Genomic DNA, 23,681 nt, shown 5'->3' with positions numbered 1-23,681 from the left:
CGTGTGTGTTGTACTGTATATTTTGAGAAATTTAAGAAAAAGAAAAAGCCTCCATCCTTAGCAAATTCATGGTCCATTAAAGGAATTGTATGCATGTAATAACTACAGTCTAGGAAATAATGTAACAAATATTATAATCCAGTAGAAATAAAGACCTAAAGGCAGAATAGAGAAGGTACTGAGATTTGCTGGTGGGAATCTGAGGGGAAAAAAAAAAAAGATTCCTTGAAGGATATTGTAGCAGATACTGTTATGGCCTCCTCAATAGCTCTAGAACTTTCTACTTCCAGATTTCAGATTATGTCAGTATCCTAAACAGCTACCTGTTTAAACCACTATTTGTAGGATATTCCATTCAATCATTTTTGAGCACATAGTGCCTGAAACAGTTATGAAAATATCTTCTGCTTGGATATATTATGCAGACATCTAAAATTTTCACTGTAATCTAAATATTTGTAAAGGATTCATTTTACATTAGATATATATATTGATATTTTAAAGTCAAATAATTGCAGCACTCTTTGAATATATACACTGGAATCTAAATATCACTGTGCTTTTATACCAGCCATCAATCCATTAAAAAAAGATACTAGGACAGGCATTTCTTTAAAAGTTGAAAATTTTACATGGTTTAATTTTCTTCTGCAATTCCTTGAATTTCCAATTCACTCCCTCACAGAGTGTATCCTAATGTAATATAATTTTATGCTTGAAAGCCTTTTATTAGTTACCCTATCATAGTCTTGTGCAACAAAAATTTGTGTGTATACCTATACACACACACACACACATACACACATATATATATTTGCCTGACTGCTCAACTTCTAAGTCGTATCCGATTCTTTTGCGTGCTCAGTTGTGTTCGACTCTTTGCAGCCCTATGGACTGTAGTCTGCCAGGCTTCTCTGTCAATGGAATTCTCCAAGGAAGAATACTGGAGTGGGTAGCCATTCCCTTCTTCAGGGAATACACACACACACACACACCTATAACATTTTCTTAAAGATTTGTGATTATAATACTGGAACAAAATTTTGAGAAGTTTATAAGTTAGTCAAGCTAATAATAATTGCTGTTAGTTGATAACCATCAATTACCTAAGATCTGAAACAGTTATCATTAGTACACAATTAACCAAACCAACATAAATACATTTTGATAATACTAAACATAAAAATAAAATTTTATTAGAAAGCTATCATTATTAAGCTTTTTCCCAAACTAATTCATGTACCCATTGATAAATATTACTTTACCATCAATTCATTTGGTATTTTTAATACCTTGAGTGCTCAGAAACCTTGTTCACACAAATTGGTAAATGGAAATAAAATAAAAGAAATTTGGTTAAAACCATCACTTGATTATTGAACTCCTTCAGAGTTTTATGCCTAAAAATATCACACAATGATTTCAAGATTAAGGGGTATTTTAAATCATCTACCAGATGCTGAAAACAAAGAATTAGAAACTAGTTAAACTGTATTAAGCTTTGTGACTTAGTCATTTGATTTAATCTGTCAACATCAATATCAGTACAATATGAATGACCCCCTGTTTGGAACCCAAGAGGATTTTAAACCTCAGGGCAATGTGCCAAAACAAAATTAGAACTGAGATGAGAGGGCCTCTTTTTTCCTAAAGTGGAAGAGAGGCAATTTTAAGACTCCCACCCAAAGCATCCAGTTCTGAGAGTCGAAGGTGTGCAGCAAAGAAAGAAGCAGTTCTTAATGGTCACGTGAGCACTCGCTTTGGCTACCCCTCAAGGCCTAGCCCACAGGGAGCAGAAACGTCCATCTCCCAGTCTCTTCCTGGACCGGTTCTGACTGCACACTTTACAAGCTGCTGTCTGAGGTTCTAGAGTGTAATTCAGCATGCATCTAGGGGCTGGCTGTGAGCCTCCTCAGAGTTCAGGGCGTGGTGGGCACTTCCTCTGCCTTCTCACTTCTGCTTGCTGCAACAAAATAAACAGGCCACCAGCACCTCTCTGGAAGGAATCTGTACACAGGTCTCGTGCCCTGCTTTTGTACTTGCCACCTGAGAGACAGACCCCTGGATTTCCTGGTTCTGTCAGCCAATGGAGTTTGCATTCATTGGTCCACAGGACTACAGCAAAGAAGCAGTTTTTAGACAGGCACAGGAACCGTGTCCACTTATGGCAATACAGTGTCCCCTCAAAATCAGTCCAGAGGGAGCAGGCAAGACATTTATTTTTGTTTTTCCATGGAAGGGGCTTAACTACATACTTTCCCAGCTGCTGACTGAGGGTCTGGCTTATAATCAGCCTGCATCTGAGGTGCTGACTGTAGTAATCCTCCTCTTTTGGACACTGATGATCTTGGCACACCCTCAATTACTGGGAGCCACCAAGAACAAAGATGGTGGCTTGGCTAATCACAAAGATTTGTAAGACAACCAAGAGCATCTCCTACACGAGACTAGTCTCATCAGTACACAATTAAATGAACAAACGTAAATATATTTTGATAATACTAAACATAAAAATAAAATTTTATTAGAAAGCTATCATCAATAAGCATTAAATAAGTATAATCAGAAATGAAAGAGGAGCCATTAGAACTGATCACACAAAAAATACTAAGGATCATAAGAAAATACTATAAGCAATTATACTCCAACAAATCAGATAACCCTTGAAGAAATAGAAAAAATTCCTAGAAACACACAATTTATCAAACTTAAATCATGAAAAAAATTGAAAATTAGAAAAGATTATTAACTAGGGAGGAGATTGAACACTAGTCAAAAAACCATCCAAAAAAAATTAGCAACTGCTAATCAATAAATGTGATACATCAGATTAACAAAATGAAGAATAAAAGTCATGATTATCTTAATAGATGCAGAAAAAGCATATGATAAAATCCAACATCTTTTAATGATAAAAATGCTCAACAAATAGAAGGAATGTACTGCATCATGGTAAAGACCATATATGATAAGTCCAAAGCTAACATCACAGTCAATGGTAAAAAGCTGATAGTTTTGCCTCTAAGATTAGGAAAAAGACAAGAATGCCTACTTGCTCTTACCACTTCAATTTAACATATACAGGAGATCCTAGCCAGAGAAATCAGGCAAGAAAAAGAAAGTAAAAACATCCATATCAGAAAGGAAGAAATAAAATTTCTCTGCAGATGACTTGATACTACATACAGAATATCCTAAAGCCTCCACCAAAAAGCTAGTAGAACAAATGAACTAGTTCAGTAAAGTTATAGGACACAAAATCAGTATACATAAATTGGTTGTGTTTGGATACACTAATAACAAAGTATCAGAGAAAGAAGCTATGAAAACAATCCCATATACAACAGCATCAAAAAGAATAAAACACTTAGGAATAAATTTAACCAAAGAGGTGAAACTTCTATATACCCAAAACTGTAAAACATTGATGGAAGAAATGGAAGAAGACAAAAATAAATGGAAAGAGATTTTCTATTCATGAGTAGGAACAATTAATATTGCTAAAATATCTATACTATGCACAGATATACATACAGTCCACAGATTGAAGGGAATCATAAAAATTCTAATGGCATTTTTCATAGGAAGGAAAAAAACGCTAAAATATTTGTGGAACCACAAAAACCCCTAAATATACAAAGTGATCTTGATAAAGAAGAACAAATTTGAAGCTATCACACGTCTTGATTTGAAACTATATTCAAACTATACATACTGAATATATATGTATGTGTGTGTATATATATATATATACATACACACATATATATATATTCTGTTCAATGGAACAGAATAGAGAGCCTAGAAATAAACCCATGAATATATAGTCAAGCTATTTATGACAAGAAGCTAAGAATATGCAATGAAAAAAGGACTGTCTCTACAATAAGTGGTGCTAGGAAAACTGACAGCCGTCTGCAAAGGAATGAAACAGGGCCTCTATCTTATACCATACACAAAAAACACTCAAAATGGATTAAAGACTTTAACATAAAACTTAAATCCTAAGATTTCTGAAAGAAAATATAGGGGGGTAATCTCCCTGACATTGGTCTTGGCAATGATTTTTTAAATTTAACCCCCAAAGAAAAGGCAACAAAAGTAAAAATAAACTAGTGGGATTACATCTAACTAAAAAGCTTCTATTACAGCAAAGGGAGTACCAGCAAAATGAAAAGGCAGAATGGGAGAAAATATTTGCAATCATATATCTGATAATGGGCTTCCCTGGTGGCTCAGACGGTAAGGAATCTGCCTGCGATGCAGGAGACTTGGGTTCAATCCCTGGGTTGGGAAAACCCCCTGGAGAAGGGAATGGCAACCCACTCCAGTACTCTTGCCTGGAGAATCCCATGGACAGAGGAGCCTGGTAGGCTACCTCCATGAGGTCGCAAAGAGTAGAACATGACTGAGCAACTAACACTTTCACTTCACTTTCACATCTGATAAAAGGTTAATATCCAAGATATGCGACACAGGGAAGTCATACAACTTAGTAACAAAAAAACCCAAACTACACAATTAAAAAATGGGCAAAGAATATGAATAGATGTTTTTTCCAAATAAAGCATACAAATGACCAATGGGTACGTGAAAAGGTGTTCAACATCACTAATCATCAGAGGAATGTAAGTCAAAACCATAATAAGAACATCTCACACTTGTTAAGATGCTATCATCAGAAAGACAAGAAAAACAAATGCTGGTGATGATGTGGAGAAAAGGGGACCCTTTTATATTGACAGTGGTAATGCAAACTGGCACTGTTACTATGGAAAACAATATAAATGTTCCTCAAAAAATTAAAAATAGAACTACTATACCATCCAGTAGTACCACTTCTGCATATTTATCTGAAGGAAGCAAACTCATTAGCTTGACAAATTTTTTTTTTCCCACTTACTTGAAAAGATATAACCACCTTTATATTCACTGTAGCATTATTTACAATAGCCAAGACGTGGAAACAACCAAAGGAAATAATTCTATTTGTGATAACATGGATGAACCTGGAGGGCATTGTGCTAGGTGCAATGAGCCAGACAGACAAAAATATATGGTGCATGATATCATTTATGTAGGGAATCTTGAAAAAAAAAAGTTGAACTTGTAGAAACATACTAGAATGGTGGTTGACAGGTGCTGGGATGGGGAGTGGGGTGGAGGAAATAGGGAGAGGCTGATAAAAGGGCACAAACTTTCAGTTATAGATGAATAAAGCCTGAGGAGCTAATGTACACTGATGGCAACTATAATTAATATTGTATGATTGAAAGTTAGGAGATAGATCTTAAATGTTCTCACCAGGAAAAAGAAAAAAGTAAATATGTGAATTGATGGATATGTTAGTTTGATGGTGGGAATTCTTTCACAATGTGTGTGTATGTATGTTTAATTATCATGATGTACATTTTAAATATTTTACAAGTTTTATTTGTAAATTATACCTCAGTAAAGCTGAAAAGGAAAAGAGAAATGTGTTGCAAAAATTGTGTAGCACACTGAAAGGGCGTCTGCTGCAATGGACATATCAGCTGTGATCTTACAATATACAATATAAATACAAGGAAGTCCTCCAAGAAAGCGAATCAGGACTGCTTGCCAAACTGGATGTATGGGTTGTGGCAAAAATTGAGTACTAAGTACTTTCTTCAGTAAATCAGAACTTTTGTGAGGTACCCTGGATTTTCTGTAATTCTATATTTTGTATGCAGGCATCTTTAATTTATACTACATACTACAAGGAGCCACAGCCAGATCTTATTGAAATTTCATGTCACTTGGAGGACTTCGATGAGATTTTGAGATAGATAAAGTAACTGGATGAGACTTTGAAGTGGGCTTCTTTGGAAAAGGCAAGAAAGGCATTTCACATGGTATGTATGCACAGAAGGGTGTGTGTTAAAAAGTCAATGAGCTAAATATGACAAATTTTGTTAGCTACTACCCAACAGATAGTTACCTCTTCTAATCCTTACTTTGTTAGGGGGCTTTCTGGTGGCTCAGATGGGAAAGAATCTGCCTGCAATGCAGGAGACCCGGGTTTGACCCCTGGGTCAGGAAAATCCCTTGGAGAAGAGAATGGATACCTACTCTTGTATTCTTGCCTGGAGAACTCCATGGACAGAGAAGCCTGGTGGGCTACAGTTCATGGGGTCCCAAAGAGTTGGACACGAATAAGCAACTAAGACTTTCACTTTTTCATGTGCCATACTCAAGTAACCTATCATGACTGATTTAAACCTCTGCTAGATATCTATGTTCCTAAACTCCCTTGCAACTACAGGTGACCTAATAACCCAGTTCTGGCCAATGAGAATTAAGGGAAGGTAGGTGAGTGATTTTGAAAAATAATTTTGCTTCTTGAGGAAAGCTGCTTGCACTGGTCTTTCCTCTTCTTCCTGTCTTGAATGTAGACATGATATGTGGAACCATCATGAGACTGTGAGTCAGCAAATACGTATGTAAGAGAAAAAGAGCAGCAAGATGCTATATGTTGAAATGTATCCTCCTGAAAGATATGTTGGAGTCCTAACCCCCAGTACAAAAACACATGATCTTATTTTGAGATTGGGTCTTTTCAGAGGTAATCAAGTTCAGATGAGGTCACTAGAGTAGGCCCTAATTCAACCTTATAAAATGTTATTATATATCTGTGTCTGTGTCATTACAAAAAGCAGAACGTTGGACACAGATACAGGCAGAGGCAAAAGGCTGTGGGAAGGTGGAGGCACACACTGGGGTGATGCAGCAAAAGTCAGGGAATGACAAAGGTTGCCAGTCAACCACAAGTGAAGAGGGAACAAGGAAGAGATTCTCCCTCGGTTCCCTTGGAAGGAGCCAACCCTGCTGACACTCTGATCATGAACTTCCAGCCTTCAGAAACGTAAGGTAGTCAAACCCCTCTTAAGGAAGAAAGAGCAAACCTTGGAGGTTTCATGCTCCCTGATTTCAAACTATACTACAAAGCTATAGTAATCAAAACAGTACAGTACTGGCACAAAAAAAGTTACACAGATCAAGGGAACAGAGTAGAGAGCCCAGAAATGAACCCACACTTACACAGGCAATTAATTTATGACAAAGGAGGTGAGAGTTTACAATGGGGAGAAGACAGCCTCTTCAATAACTGAAACTAATATATCATTGTATGTTACCTATACTTCAATGAAAAAAATTTTTAAAATATAAAAAATTAAAGGGAGAGTACAAGAACACAAGAAGGATGTTATTCTGCCATGAAATAAAAAGTATGGAAAAAGAAAATACATTTGTTTTTTAAGCCACCAGTTTGGGCATTTTGTTACAAGAGCCCTAACAGTACACTAATACAGATGTTGAAACAGAAAAAGAGAAACAGTCTGGCCCCTGGTAATATCTTTATGGTTAGTGGCAAACTCTAGGAACTTCTTCCTCTTAACTAATTCTATTTCTAAATATATCTTTGTTGGAAAACCTTAAATAAGTCATGTATTTTGTCCCAATACCCTATGTCTCCCATGAAGCTGGTTGAACTTGAGAAAGGCCATTAAAGTACGGAATGATATGAATTAATTATTGAATGAATTTTTTTTCTGGAAAACAATTATATTAGGACCCAGTAGATTCTATTTTTTTAAACCTACTTTTAAAAAATTGGAGTGTAATTGCTTTATAATATTGTATTAGTTTCTGCTGTACAACAATGTGAATCAGCTACATGTACACATATATCCCCTCCCTCTTAAATTTATTTACTTCTTATATAAGACATAAATTATTTGTTCATAGGTAGCTTAATTTATAAATTTTGTTAATATAATTTATGTGATATAAGATAATTTATATAAATTATTTTTATAGCTTATAATATCACAATCTTCCCTTTTAATAGCTTATCTTATTCATTTTTTATTATCCTATAAGACCTCTCTTTTTTTTCCTCAAACAGAAAAAAAAATGGATAAAGCATTTTTTAATCTCAGAACGACAACCATTTATATGTTTTCATCTCAGTCTTTGTTCTGATATAAAACCAATACTCAAGAAAATAGATCTGGAGCTATATTTAAATCAAAAATCACTTTGATAAAGATTTTAATGCTCTGAGGGCTAACGATCTCTGTATCACCATCATAGCCTGGTACTAGTTACTGAATGAGTGAAGACATGGAAGTTTGTATTTAAAATAGGACAAACTTGGCAATGTCAGTCAAGTGTTTCTTCTCAAATTAGCAGGTATGACCCTCATTTTTAATATCCTGACATCCTTCCACACCCATCTCCCAGCGGTTCTCAATCAATTAAGAAAGAGTTTCTGGGGATGGAACTTAGATACCACTATTGTCAGAGTTTCCCAGGTCATCCCAATGTGTTTCATTACCATTCTCTCAGCACTCAGGATAATGTCAGTCAATGACTAAAATGGTCTAAAATGGTCATTTTACTACCTTGCACTCTACATGCTACTAGTCCACTTTTTTTAGTAATCTCATTCTGACCTCCTCTTTTCCATATCCTGCCCCATTATTTTAATTAAAACTCAATTATATTTTATACGTATCTTTCTGCCTCTACTCTCTCACTATTTCAGTACACACTACTTACTTCTGCTACTTAATCTCAGTTCTGATCCTTTTATTCCCCTATGAAAACTTCCAGTATTCTTCTTGACAGTAGAGAAACCTTAGCATATGATTAAACACCTTACACATTATGGCAAACTCTGGGAGACAGTGGAGCACGAGTAGCCTGATGTGCTACAGTCCATGGGGTCTCAAAGAATTGGACTCTACTTAGCGACTGAACAACCTATAACTCACTAATTTGTTGTTGTTCAGTCGCTAAGTTGAGTCCGATTCTTTGAGGCCCCATGGACTGTAGCACATCAGGCTACTTGTGCTCCACTATCTCCCAGAGTTTGCTCAAATTCATGTCCAAATTCACTAAGCCAAAGCTTTCATTTTTTTGAATTATCTAGTAAATTAGTCTTTTCTTTTTGTTGTTAAATGAAAATACATTCTGGTTCCTTCACAGCTCATGCTGGACAGGAGCAGAGGGTAGAGAATTAATGAGAAAAAGAATCACTCACTCTTCATTTCAATACTTTAGAAAGGGTTGTGGGAGGAAGGAAGTGAGAGCCTGATGCTACTTAATGTAATGAAAATGTAAATGCTTTAAGATAATATATGAATCTCAATAACACATGAATTTCAAATTTTATCACAAGTAAAAGAGGGACAGTATTTAAAAACCTTTCTTTAAATTTCTGCCATGGGTTTCATTTAAACTATTCTATTGGACTACTGTTATTGGCATATGATGTTTACTCTTTTTTAAGGTGGATTTAAATTAAACCGTCTTTACTAGCAATAGTTACCGATTTCCCCTCAAAAAGATGCAGAATAGTCCAACAAGATTATACAAATACAGTGCACACTCACTCGTGGTGATGAGAATCTGGAGAAAAGTGAACCATCCTCTTGTTACTGACTGGGCCAGGAGTTGTCACCTGAAAGGAGATTTAAAACCAAAACCAGTCACAAGTGAGTCTGTAAAAAGGCAGTGAATAATAGGGATGGTTTCATTTGAAGACATCCACTCTGAAATGCAGAATGTAACAATTCTCAAAATCTAAGACACAACTGCATGGACCAAAAGTATGATTAAATTCCTGGTAAGAATGAACTACTTCTTTTAGTTTAGCATAGTTCCTCTGCTAGAATTTTAAGACTATTTAAAAAGTATCTTTATAACAGAAAAAAACCAACTTTCTGAAGAACTAGACCACTGAGTTTCATTTCCAAATACTACACAAATGCAAATATATTTAATTGTATGTAAAAAAAAGAGGTTTACTTAATTTGTGTTGAGAAGATGGTATTTCCTAGGAACAACATCTTTGTATTTAATTCTTAAATGTAAATGACATGTATTATAATGCACACATTTAAATGCATACAAATTAATATATACCTACTGCTCTACATAAAATAGATGAGCAACAAGGATCTGCTATATAGCACAGGAAAATATATTTATCATCTTGTAATAACTTACAATGAAAAAGAATACATACATGTAAATATATATAACTGAATTACTTTGCTGTACACCTGAAACTAATGCAACATTATAAGTCATCTGTACTTAAAAAAATACATACAAAAACTTAAATCAAGGAAGCAGTGAATAGTCCTTTTTATAGTTTTCCCATAAAGTTAGGAATTATCTGTGTATTTACACAGAACAATAATTTCATTTCAGAGAAAAAAATTTTATGCCTTTATTTCTAAATCAAAGTAAAAACCTGATAAAGAATTAAAGGTTCAACTTTTTTGATAATGCAAGCTATTCCCATTTTCCAAGAAAATGTCACAACTTTTTTAATAGAGGTTCTCAACAGGAACATAAACATAGCATCATGCAAGAATGAATCCACAATCACAACTGACAAGAGATAAAGTTACAACTTAAGGCTTTAAGTTATGCTTCATCATATTAAAAAAAAACCCTCTATAATTATAGGAGTGCCACTTAACATACAGAATCCAGAAAGGCATGATAAGGCAACAAATGCCTCTGAAAAGAAACGAATTATTTTCAAAATTGTATTTCATCTTCTTTCACTCAGGTAACAAGGATGCCAGCACACACTGAAATTCCAAGAATTGCAAATACTGCAAATGTGCACAGATGATGACATTAATAACCCTACTGTTTGCACACCACAGGTAAACATGTGGCTCAACTCCAGGACTACATCCTGCATTCATCTCAGAATGAGGTTTTCATGCTACTCCAGTGGGTAACCCTGGAATACAGTAATCCATTTTCTACACTGTGGCTATGAGAAAAGCCGACTGTGCCTATGTCATGCTTTGTTAGAGGTTCATGATCACATTATCTCAGGGTGGACCTGACACTTTTATTCAGTTTACAGTATGTTCTATGTACAGGCAACTTATTTCCTTTGCCAGGGCTGCTGACAACCTTTTCCACACTATATTAATCTTGTTTACTGACTTTATCTTGGTACAAATATCAGAAAACTGAACTTTTTATCTCAGAGAAAAAATAAACAACATGTTGACAGAAGCAGAAGCTATTTTCAGGGCTAAAATTGCTTGTTTACCTGCAGCTATACTTATGGAAAAATGTTTAAGTCTTGCTCTGGCTTGAGATACATAATCTGAAATTTAATAAATGAAAGAATTTCACATACACCCATGTGATAAATTGCCCAATGAAAAACAATGCAACGGAATACAATAAAACAGAATTTATAACTAATTTATACCACAATACAAATGTAAGCTTTCAATCTAGTCAGAAATAATCATACTATGTATTTCTCTGAAATCATATGTAGAAACTATGAGTGCAATTCAATTGCTGTAACCAACTCACAAAAGATTTATAATAGCAAGTGTAGATATTTAAATGAGTCTACATATTTACCTAGTACATAGCCCCCCTTTTTAAAAAGATGTAAATATCCCATTTCATTATTTCAAGTCAATTTTGGTTTTACTTTTAAAGATACTCAAATAGGCATAATTTAGAATTTTTTAAAATGAAACAAACACTGACATCTATATATGATAATCTTTTCAGGTCATTGACACTGGTCTGCCTCAGGAGTAAAATGTTCTAATAATGGGAATCTTTTGCTAATTTAGAGATTAGACACCTTTACCAAAAAGGTGAGAGAGATTGAGAAAGGAGTACGACAAAGCTGTTTATTGTCACTCTGTTTATTTAACTTATACACAGAGCACATCATGCGAAATGCTGAGCTGGATGAGTTACAAGGTGGAATAAAGATTGCCGGGAGAAATATCCACAACCTCAGATATGCAGACAATACCACTCTAATGGCAGAAAGCAAAGAGGAACTAAAGAACGTCTTCATGAGGGTGACGAAGGAGAGTGAAAAAACTGGCTTAAAACTCAATAGTAAAAAAACTAAGATTATGACATCCGGTCCCATCACTTCATGGCAAATAGAAGGGGAAAAGTTGGAAGCAGTGATAGATTTCCTCTTCTTGGGGTCTAAAATCATGCAGATGGTGACTGCAGCTATGAAATTAGAAGACTCTTGCTCCTTGGAAGAAAAGTTACGACAAACCTAGATAGTGTGTTAAAAAGCAAAGACAACACTTTGCTGACGAAGGTCCACATAGTCAAGGCTATGGTCTTTTCTATAGTCGTGTATGGATGTGAAAGCTGGACCATAAAGAAGGCTGAGTGCTGAAGAATTGATACTTGCCAACTGTAGTGCTGGAGAAGGCACTTGAGAGTCTCTTGGACAGCAAGGAGATCAAACCAGTCAATCTTAAAGGAAATCAACCCTGAGTACTCATTGGAAGAACTGATGCTGAAGCTGAATCTCTAATACTTCCCAAACCTCATGCAAAGAGCCGACTCACTGGAAAAGACCTTGATGCTGGGAAAGATTGAAGGCAGAAGGAGAAGAGGGTGACAGAGGATGACATGGTTGGATGGCATCACTGATTCAATGGACATGAACTTGGGCAAACTCCGGGAGATGGTGAGGGACAGGGAAGCCTGGAATGCTGTAGTCCATAGGGTTGCAAAGAGTCAGACATGACTTGGTGACTGAATAACAACAAGATCTTAGTACAGAATTCAGCTTATGAAAATCAGGGCTATCCTAGAGTTTCAATGTATTTTAAATTTGAAAACATGTGTTTAATACAATTATTAGTAGTTACTTCAAAGAATTATAAAATATCAAGAAACATTCTTATAGAATTCTTCCTAAAAATTATAATTCAGGGTTACTCTTTCTAAAAATAAAATGAAGCAATTTAAAATATCAGGTCAAAGTATTAATTTCTAGTAAACAGCCAAGTATGGTGATTATTTTATTCTCTAAAAAAAGATGCCTTCCAGTTATTTCAAAAATGTCTTAGAAAGAAATGAAAAATTTTTAAAAATCATAACTCTTTAAATATCCTATAAGATATTCATGTTGGAAAGTTTGTTACAAAAAGTTGATTTTATTTCATAAGGCCAGATAGGAAATAGGTGTTCTATTCTTCATGAGAAACAGTATCTCCACAATCCAGTTCTTTTTGTTTGTTAAAACTCTTGAGACAATCATTTATATACTTCAGTTCAATTCAGTTCAGTTGCTCAGTCGTGTCCAACTCTTTGTGACCCCATGAATCGCAGCACGCCAGGCCTCCCTGTCCATCACCAACACCCGGGGTCTACCCAAACCCATGTCCATCGAGTGGGTGATGCCATCCAGCCATCTCATCCTCTGTCGTCCCCTTCTCCTCCTGCCCCCAATCCTTCCCAGCATCAGGGTCTTTTCCAAGGAGTCAACTCATCGCATGAGGTGGCCAAAGTATTGGAGTTTCAGCTTCAACATCAGTCCTTCCAATGAACACCCAGGACTGATCTCCTTCAGGATGGACTGGTTGGATCTCCTTGCAGTCCAAGGGACACTCAAGAGTCTTCTCCAACACCACAGTTCAAAAGCATCAATTCTTCAGCGCTCAGCTTTCTTCACTGTCCAACTCTCACATCCATACATGACCACTGGAAAAACCATGGCCTTGACTAGACAGACCTTTGTTGGCAGAGTAGTGTCTCTGCTTTTCAATATGTTATCTAGGTTGGTCATAACCTTCTTTCCACAGAGTAAGCGTCTTTTAATTTCATGGCTGCAATCACCATCAGCAGTGATTTTGGAGCCCAAAAAATAAAGTCTGACACTGTTTCCACTGTTTCTCCATCTATTTCCCATGAAGTGATGGGACCAGATGCCATGATCTTAGTTTTCTGAATGTTGAGCTTTAAGCCAACTTTTTTACTCTCCTCTTTCACTTTCATCAAGAGGCTCTTTAGTTCTTCTGCACTTTCTGCCATAAGGTGGTGTCATCTGCATATCTGAGGTGATTGATATTTCTCCCAGCAATCTTGATTCCAGCTTGTGTTTCTTCCAGCCCAGCATTTCTCATGATGTACTCTGCATATAAGTTAAATAAGCAGGGTGACATTATACAACCTTGACGTACTCCTTTTCCTATTTGGAACCAGTCTGTTGTTCCATGTCCAGTTAACTGTTGCTTCCTGACCTGCATACAGGTTTCTCAAGAGGCAGGTCAGGTGGTCTGGTATTCCCATCTCTTTCAGAATTTTCCACAGTTTATTATGATCCACACAGTCAAAGGCTTTGGCATAGTCAAGAAAGCAGAAATAGATGTTTTTCTGGAACTCTCTTGCTTTTCCGATGATTCAACGGATGTTGGCAATTTGATCTCTGGTTCCTCTGCCTTTTCTAAAACCAGCTTGAACATCTGGAAGTTCACGGTTCACGTATTGTTGAAGCCTGGCTTGGAGAATTTTGAGCATTACTTTACTAGTGTGTGAGATGAGTGCAATTGTGCGGTAGTTTGAGCATTCTTTGGCATTGCCTTTCTTTGGGATTGGAATGAAAACTGACCTTTTCCAGTCCTGTGGCCACTGCTAAGTTTTCCAGATTTGCTGGCATACTGAGTGCAGCACTTTATATAATTAGCCAATATTTACTGATAATAACCTTAAACACCATACTACATGCTCTGAATTTTTATGATTCATTTGTTAAACATTACTAGATCAATAGTGACTACAATACTAAATAAAGTAAGCATATTTCTTTTCATTACCTATACCTATATGCAAATTATTAAAAAAATTAAAGTTCGATAGGAATGAAACGTCTCTAGGTAGCATAGCATTTGTGTCAACTTCTGACTTTATTAGACTGTGAAATAAACTATAATGCTAAAAGATCACAGGGGTCTCAGTTTTTACTATTGTTATTTACAATCAACTTATCAACCTCAGAAGATCACAATATAGTAATGCTAGATGAAAATGTAATAGTAGCTGTACAAGTACCACCATCAAAATTCATAAGGTCAATATGAACCCATTTATGGGAAATTTAGCCAAATTACTTCAATGACAAAGTATGTTTCTCAATTTTATTAGAGATGTTAAAAGAAATTTCTTATTTTTTCTATCACTGATTTATTAACACTGATGTTATGACTTTCCCTCAAAGATAAACAAAACAGTTGGCTTTATATCTCATTTTCATTTTGTTACTATTACCAAACCCACTGCATCTCATCCCATTCTTCTATAATTAAGATGGTTGAATGAGTTACTTTTCAAATCAGGTAGACTTCCTGAGACACAGTGGTCTTATGAGATTAATAATGAGTGTGTTCAATATGGATGATACCTTACTCATGTTCTCCATGAATAAGATTTCTTCTATAAATTCATGATGTGTTGTGTTGCCAGACAAACCCAAGAAACCATCCGTCCAGCCTTCTTTCTCCGCCTCTAGTGGAGCCATTCTCCTCCAACTTTTCTCTCACTTACAATTATATTTTATTTGCCTTCCAAATGTTATTCTGCTTCAGTGCCTACACTGACAAACACTTAGGATGGCAGGCTGCCATTCAAAAGAAGGCCTTTCAGTTTTGTGAGGACTGCTCAATCAAATCTGCCTGGCCTCCAGGCTGCAAGGAGACATTGTCAGAGCCTCCCTGCCAGTTTGTCAAGACCCAGAAGTTTCCTACTTCTCGAAGGACCATTATTAATTTGACTCAACTTCTTGAAAAAAAGAACCAAGCCTTTTAAGTTTAGCAGGCTTTGCATGAAGGCCCCCTGGTACATTCAACAAATGTGTCAGTCAAATACATGTGACAGATATTAAGGAAAACAACTCAACAAAAAGGAGCTTAAAAATAGAACTTTAAAACCTAGGGGCAAGAAGTTGAGAAGAAAGCAAAGAGCTGGAAGGAAACTTACTGTAGTTGCTCGTCTATACATTCATCTTCATTTAAAAATAAGCGGGAGAAAATAATATTCTAAACATTTTGGAATAGGTGATTTTAATTCATAGTTGTTAAAATGAATGTGTCAAGTGTCCATCTTTTAATCACACACAGGAGAATAGAGAAAGATTCTCCAAAAGTATTTCCCATGAGGGCAACTGAGTTTTATATTGGTGTTCTAAAAAACTGGTACAAGATAGCTGGGAGAATGAATAAAATATTTCACTGTGTTATCTATTCTCATATATAATATTACAGAATGGTCACAATTCACAAAAGGTGCAATTTATTCGGGGATGGAAAACATTCAAGAAAATAACATTAGAATCATTTTTAACATAACATATACAAGATTGGAAATTACTTTAGGATAACTTTGAAAGTAAATACAACAAAGGGACAAATTCAGGTAGCATAAATGGATATCATTTATAAGATTAAAGGGAAACAAAGTAGTGATCTGATTTCAGAGGAATAAGGGGGAAGAAAATCACCTCTGAGAAGGGAGTTGTATGCAATTTCTTTCTCCCTTCTCCAAGTCATCTTACCAACTCACCAAACTCAACTTTCTAAATCACTGCTTTTCAATGTGTTGATTTTCTCATGCCAGAGCCATCCATAGCTCTTCACTGAAAGCAAAACTAAAGCTAATAAGAAATGCATTCAAAACCCTCTCTAATCTCATCTCTGCTTCCCACTGTGATCCCTCTCCAGCTTCTGATGCAATAGCTGATTCCTCCTTGTTCTAAGCCCCAAACTGCTCTACTGGAAACAATTCAACAGATATTTACTAGTTATTACTGTGCACATAAAATCATGCCAAAATCTACTATATAATGAGTGGTATGTGGTTTCCATTCAGTTGGGTGATTTTAGTTATATTGTTACATCGATCTACACTGATTATTACATTGATTTAGTTATATTGTTACAAAGATCAATAATCTTTATGATATCAGGATAAAGTCCTGTGTTAACAGACTCCTCTAATTTGAAGGTTTTTTTTCCTAAGAAAGGTCAGTAAATAATTCATGCACTAATCCATATTTTACTTTCATTTGTCTATACTACTATTAAAGTAAATGTGAATTTATATGTTGTTGGTGTTATTTAGTTGCTAAGTTGTGTCCAACTCTTTGTGACCCCATGGACTGTAGCCTGCCAAGTTCCTCTGTCCATGAGATTTTCCAGGCAAGGATACTGGATTGGATTGCCATTTCCTTCTCTGTGGGATCTTTCTGACCCAGGGATTAAACCTGTGTCTCCTGTGTTGGCAGGCAGATTCTTTACCACTGAGCCACCAGGGAAGCCCTGTGAATTCACATAGTAGACTACAATAAATCCTCTTCACTGGCTACAAGAAACTAAAAAAGTAATAGGCAAAAGTAGAATGCCCAATGTGTGCAGATAAGGTGCTGGATCTGAGCCCACCAGAAGTAGTCGCGTCAGACAATGTCCTTCTGGAAAGAATATACGGGATGGAAGATCATTTCTGAGAACAACTGAATTACCTGAGATTGCAAAAACTGTTGTACTAAGTTGTTAAATTTGTACATTAGAGTTTGGTTTTCCAATTAAGAAGATGTCTCAGAATTTGGGATTTTATAAAATCTAGTAACATTACAGAAAGATGTACTAGGTTCTCATCATTATTCATATCTTTATGTATAAGACATTCACAAGCAATCTTGCTCTTATCAGCTGAGTTCACACTGGTTAAGACTTTCAGGGGAAAAAAAACCCGTCTTATTAGCAGCAACTACTTTCTTAACTTTTGTGTTAATTAGATTACATTAGAGTAGAGATGTAAGGCTTCCCTGAAAGCTCAGTTTGTAAAGAATCCGCCTGCAATGCGGAGACCCTGGTTCTATTCCTGGGCTGGGAAGATCCCCTGGAGAAGGGAAGGTTACCCAGTCCAGTATTCTGGCCTGGAGAATTCCATGGACTATATTATAGTCCATGGGGTCACAAAGAGTCGGACAGGACTGAATGACTTTCACTTTCATAGTAGAGATGTAACACAGTGAGTGAATCTGATGACTTTTACCTGATTGTCAAGGTTAAAGGGTCCACACTGTTCCATTATACTTTTACTATGCAATTTTTAACCCTTCTTGGGACAATGTAAGCATGAACAACCCAACAAAGAAAGTGTGATAATGACCATCGATGACACATCAAGAATTAACAGAATTTGTAGAAATGTTATTGTGATTAATGATGACAATTACACTGTCATCAGTCTTTTATCAGTTTTGCCGGCTTATAAGATAAGTTTTCACGGGCAAGATAGCTAAAGTGAATAGACATCATTATTCTCAAACACTAGATGAGGAAATAATACCCACTGAGGTGAGGGCACATAACACTCAGATTACAAAGACTAAACAGAGGTAGATCTGAACCTCAGTTGTTCTAGTCCCAATTGCCCCCCACAGAGGACCACACGAAGGAGATAATACACCAAAACAAGTGTTTCTTGTGTTTGGGAATTTGCCACAGGAGATGCTGACTTGAATGGAGATTATATTGTTGGAAACTCTTCAGCCTATAAATATACATCCAAGGACATTCTGGTCTTTACTTGTGACTTCAGGGTACCCCATGGGGCTATTTTAAATACAGTCAAGTGTGAGCATGGCACCTCAAACAAGGATGTCAGTCTATGTTACAGATAGACTAACAAGAATAACAAATGGCTCCACCACAAGTCATTACAGACAAAGTAGTGAAAAAAATTAAAAACTGCACTGGAGAGGAGTAAACATGTCATGATGAGACTATGTGAAGGAACTTGGAGAATTAGAGAAGCTGGGCTATTTTTTTCCTGCAAAAGCAGATAACAATGTAAATGTGAGATTACACCTTCAAACCAGAAAGGGTTTTATAGAGAATAATTAAAAAAATATCACAGGAAATAAAGCACAGAGAAGCCCAAGGCTTTCAACAGAGGATTAGTCATTCTGGCAGAAATCATATGTGTCAAAGGGAAGATGCTAACCTTTCAGCTGCTAGCGTCACATCAAGTAGTGACTGCAAACAGACTCCAGGTAGTCTGGAAGTAATCTTAGTACCTTTTCAAGTAATAGCAGTACATATGTATCTTAAAAATAATTCTTAAAATGCATGTTATGCTAAGCTGATGAAGATGTGGAAATATACAAACAAACATACATGTAGATATATGACAACATTAGCAATTCTTATATTTTCATTCTAAGACTAAACATTGTAATTTTTTGAGATCTTCACTTTAAACAGTTTTTTCCTAGTTAAAATAAGTCAGCATTAATAATTAAAAATTTAGAATTATTGGCTTATTAGAATAATAATGTTTCTAATTATTAAGTGCATAAATCCTCATTTCTGGTCTACAAAATGATGATCTAAAAGATTTAATAGAAAAGATTAATCACTATATAATTAAAGAAGAAATACAGCAACAACTGTTTTTCACACTGCTCCATGGTAATTTTTTTTTTTTTGGAGTAGGGAACTAAAAATTAACCAGCTCAGAATGATGGCCAATAGTGATTAAAGAAAGAGTTTCACTCTGCCATCCTGTTTTAGTAGCAAGCTGTGAGTGGCCTCTGCTGGCTGACCAAAGGCTTCTTAAATCACTCACTTATGAATGCTCACAATACCATGGGCTTCAAGAATATAAGGATAGTCTACATATGTTTACACAAAATCCATTGTGCATACAAAACTGCCTTTTATAAGAGTAAATGCCAAAGTAATAAAAGGTGTATAAATGATGTAAAAATCTTTATCATCTTATCCCACTTACTTACTTACTTATCCCACACACTTAGATTACACATCAAATCTATACATCTCCTAAAATTCCAATTTATAAGCTATAAGTGTATTAATGTGGATTATCTTATTCAATTCACATCAAGCAATTCACATCTACATTTAAAGTATTTTCTTAAGGTTCATTTTATACACACACACACACAAACTTTTTCTCAAAATTAAGTGTAATATTTCAGGGGAATGCAAAGGAAGACTGAATTTAAAAATCTTTCAAAGAATTAGTGATCTAAAAAAAAAGACATTAACATTTTATGTAATGGTTTATGAAGATACTAACCAAGAAACACAGTAAAGCAAAACAATTTTAAAGATTTCTATATTATTGTATCTATGCTTGAGTAGAAGGAATTTTATATTTAAAACTTAAAATTTTTATAAGTAAGAAGCTGAAAACTTACTTAGATAATAGGTACTGTTAATTTGGTAATAATAGAGAAGAAAATAATAGAGAAGAAAAAAGTTTCAATTTTTTTTTCTCAGCAGCTTTCTATTAATAAAAACCTCTTGTGCATGATAGAGTTTGTGATTTTTTTAAATCTTAAACACACCATTATATATGGTTCTCTTCATACTTGACCCGATTTATCCACTTAAAATATATCCCATTAAGAATTATTATCAAATATGCCTAATGATGTCAGAAGGTGACTACATTTATTTTAAAAAGTTATTGTTCTCATGTGTGACAATATTCCAGTACATTTCAACCCTCATTTCAGAATTCAGTCCCATTATCTTGCCTGCTCAAAATTGTTCACAGGGTTAGCTAGCTGACATATAAGATAACCCTCCATCTCACCAGACACCACTGGGATATGACACACTGACCCACAGTAAGCCCTTATTATGAGCCTGAAATATATAGCACATAACACAGCTCCTGCCAGGGAATTTGTTTATAAAAATTCCTTTCTCTCTCTGGACATTCAAAATGCTTTTAAAAATAATGTCCAACTATTTAAAGGAATTTCAAACAATAGATAAAAATTCTAATGGATGTTTTGAAGCTTCTCCTTCCATCTCTCACAATTCTGCAGAATCTAAAAAATAAAATAAGGAGTCATATCAGGAAATAGAAGCTGAACAGTGTTTCCTCCTTGGACCTTAGCTTAAAATTATATAAAGAACAGACTTAAAAAACAAAAAGGATAGTTAATAATTCCCATTTCTAACAAGAATTATAATACGCTGAAAAAATTGGTACATATAAAAATATCTTTTTTTTTGGTAGAAGGGATTGGGGGATGACATGGCAGTGAAGATAGTTATGATATTCAGCGAACATGACTGATAATGTAAAAAAGTTATTAAGACAGTTTTTTGGACAAAAATTCTACTACATACATTAAAAATTTACTTTGGGAATATAAGCAGACTAGGAAAACTTTTCAGTGCTTAGTTATAAAATTACCATAAATTTTTACTATTTTTAAGTAAATTTAGTAAACATTTAGTAGATATTTTTACCATTTTATTTATTACTTTTAATAGTAAATTTTATTAAATTTATTATTTAAAATACTTAAATTATTCTGAATCTTGGAAGACATGATCAACATTTCAGGAGCTAAAATTATTTTCTTTCCATATTAATTATTGATAATTTATTATAACATTATCAGTTGTACATATGCCCTTTTAAAATGCATATTTTTCAAATTGTTTTTTAAAACTAGCTTATTTCTTCCTACTGTAAGCTGACAGTGACATATGGAGTTTTAATTTATATCAAAAGAAAAAAATTACAGCTGGTTTTGATGTTTAAAAGATTGCTTCTAAAAATATTAAGGATATATTCATAGTAATTTATGAGAAAAATGCTAAAAGTCTCCACACTGAAAAACTGATTATCTTAACATGGTTTATATTTACCAAATAAAACACTTAAGATATTATATTTTACAAGCTGTTCTCCTTAAGTAAAGATTCAGGCAACCACCCAGTCTTGTGTAATATAGATCAAGATCAGATTATTATCCTGTTAATTGCACTAAAAATCATGTCTATAATTTAAAACCACATTAACTATGACTTGAGAGGGGAAAGAAAAAGATCACAAATACAAACAAGCAAATTATTCTTTAAAGTATATATAAATGAATGAATGAAAAATCAAATATTAGTGAATAGATAACAATATAATCTTAGTATATTACAAACTATCTTTCTCAATGAATGGCTATACAAAACACAAATAATAACCTGTAACTCTGACCAATAATAACCTTTGACTAATATGTATTTCAAGTAAAAAAAAAAACATAGAGTTAGACCTTCATATCTGGGGGGCATTTGTTAGTAGAATTAGCTTTAAATTGAAAGAAGTAAATATCTAGCGTAACTCTGGTTACATCAAAAATCAGTAAGACAGCCAGAGGTGGTCATGTGAGATAAGGCCTGGCCAATAAGAAGTATGTCAATCACTGGGTGGAGCTTCTACAGAAGATTCTTTCAGTGGGATTTACTAGCTGGCATGTACCTTGTACCCGTCTTTGTACTTCAGGATGTCTGGGATGAAGGCAACAACACCCACTTTTTGACTAAGAGTGAAAGATCAAAAGAATCAAAGGCTTCCACACTGCCATCCTTTATCTGGATAACAAAGCCATCAAACATCTTCTCATGACACTAGGAAGAAACAAAACAAATCCTTCTTTTGTTCAAGTCACCGTTTATTTGGGTATCTTGTTACATGCTCCAAGCCCAATCTTTAATTAATAATAATAGTAAGAGCAATAATGCTAATTGTATCCAGCAAGTTTTACCTTTATTCTTAAAACAAAAAAATAAAAGTCATCCAGTGGGTCAGGAATCCACAAAAACAGGAGATACTGAACTTGTTTGATATGCCCAGCACTCCGTGGGGTGAACAGAACAGTGGTCCCCAACATTTTTGACACAATGGTTTCGGGATGGTTCAAGCACATTACATTTATTATGCTGCCGCTGATCTGACAGGAGGCAGAGCTCAGGTGGTAATGTGAGTGACGGGGAGAGGGTGTACATACAGATGAGGCTTTGCTTGCTTCCCTGCCGCTCACCTCCCGCTGTGCAGCCCAGTTCCTAACAGGCCACCAACCGCGAGTGGAGTTGGGACCCCCAATCTAGAAGATTCTAAAGAACTGCATAATACAAACCCTGCTAGCTAATATGCTACAAACTGAAAATATATAAGCTGACTAGACTAGAAATCTGACAGAAATAGGACTCGGATAGGTAATAAAGTTTCAGAAATCTGGGAATTTGGTTCATTCTATAAAACATAGTCTATGTCTGCATCTCCAAACATTGAGCTAGGGTATCCTGACTGGTTGGTATTGTTAGATTCCAATAAGAAAAGGGTGCCTCCAATCAAAACACCAAAAAGAAACACACAAAAGATGGTATTGTCATAGTTTACGTTGCTGTATTTTCATCTTCAGTAAATCCCAACTCCTGTTGCTTCAGGGTTCCTATTATCAAGAGCCTGGGAGATGCAAAACAGTTTCCTCTCACTGCAACAGAAACAGACAAGCCCTTCTGCAGATGACGGCTGGGCCCAGAGGCTCCTGCCTTTCCACTCCTGTAGAGAATGGGAAGGAGAACGGAGGCTGAAGCAGGGGGGTAAGACAGAAACCACTGTGGTAGTTGCTCCCATTCCTGTGGGGTAAAATGAGGGGGAACTGAGGAATGTCTGCCCAGCTCTGGCAAAGCTGGTGAGGAGGGGAGTCTTTAGGAGAGCCCCAAGTTGGAGTTGGCACTCTGCCCAAATTGGAACAAAAGTAAAGATGTTGCATTGGTGGAGGGTGCATAGGGCTAGATGGATAGCCTGAGAAAATGCCACTGGTTCCCCCATGGCCTGGGTGTGCTGGATGGGTAATCCAGGTGTTTTGGTAACCTAATAGGGAACCAGTGGATGAGCACAGTTTTGGGACCCAAAGAAGCAGAGGAACTTGATCAGAGACAAATGGCTGGAATATCTGGGCTTCTGTAACCGGTACCAGCACAGTACCTCCAAACACCAAATGGAAC

General features: G+C 35.6%; 1 protein-coding gene across 3 annotated transcripts in view; it reads right to left on the bottom strand.

The window, feature by feature from the left end:
• Positions 1-23,681, bottom strand: part of GPATCH2 (G-patch domain containing 2) — a 199,897-nt gene that overhangs the window by 72,503 nt on the left and 103,713 nt on the right. For all 3 annotated transcript variants that reach the window (XM_081491682.1, XM_081491684.1, XM_081491683.1), the window contains exon 6: positions 9,423-9,490. In XM_081491682.1, the coding sequence (XP_081347808.1) occupies positions 9,423-9,490 (68 nt within the window). The remainder of the gene's footprint in view (positions 1-9,422; positions 9,491-23,681) is intronic.

The sequence above is a fragment of the Giraffa tippelskirchi genome, chromosome 5, assembly GCF_054371585.1.
Source record: "Giraffa tippelskirchi isolate mGirTip1 chromosome 5, T2T-mGirTip1v1.2.pri, whole genome shotgun sequence".
NCBI classification, from domain to species: Eukaryota; Metazoa; Chordata; class Mammalia; order Artiodactyla; family Giraffidae; genus Giraffa; species Giraffa tippelskirchi.
The sequence above is the reverse complement of the archived record's forward strand: the minus strand, read 5'-3'. Positions and strand labels throughout refer to the sequence as shown.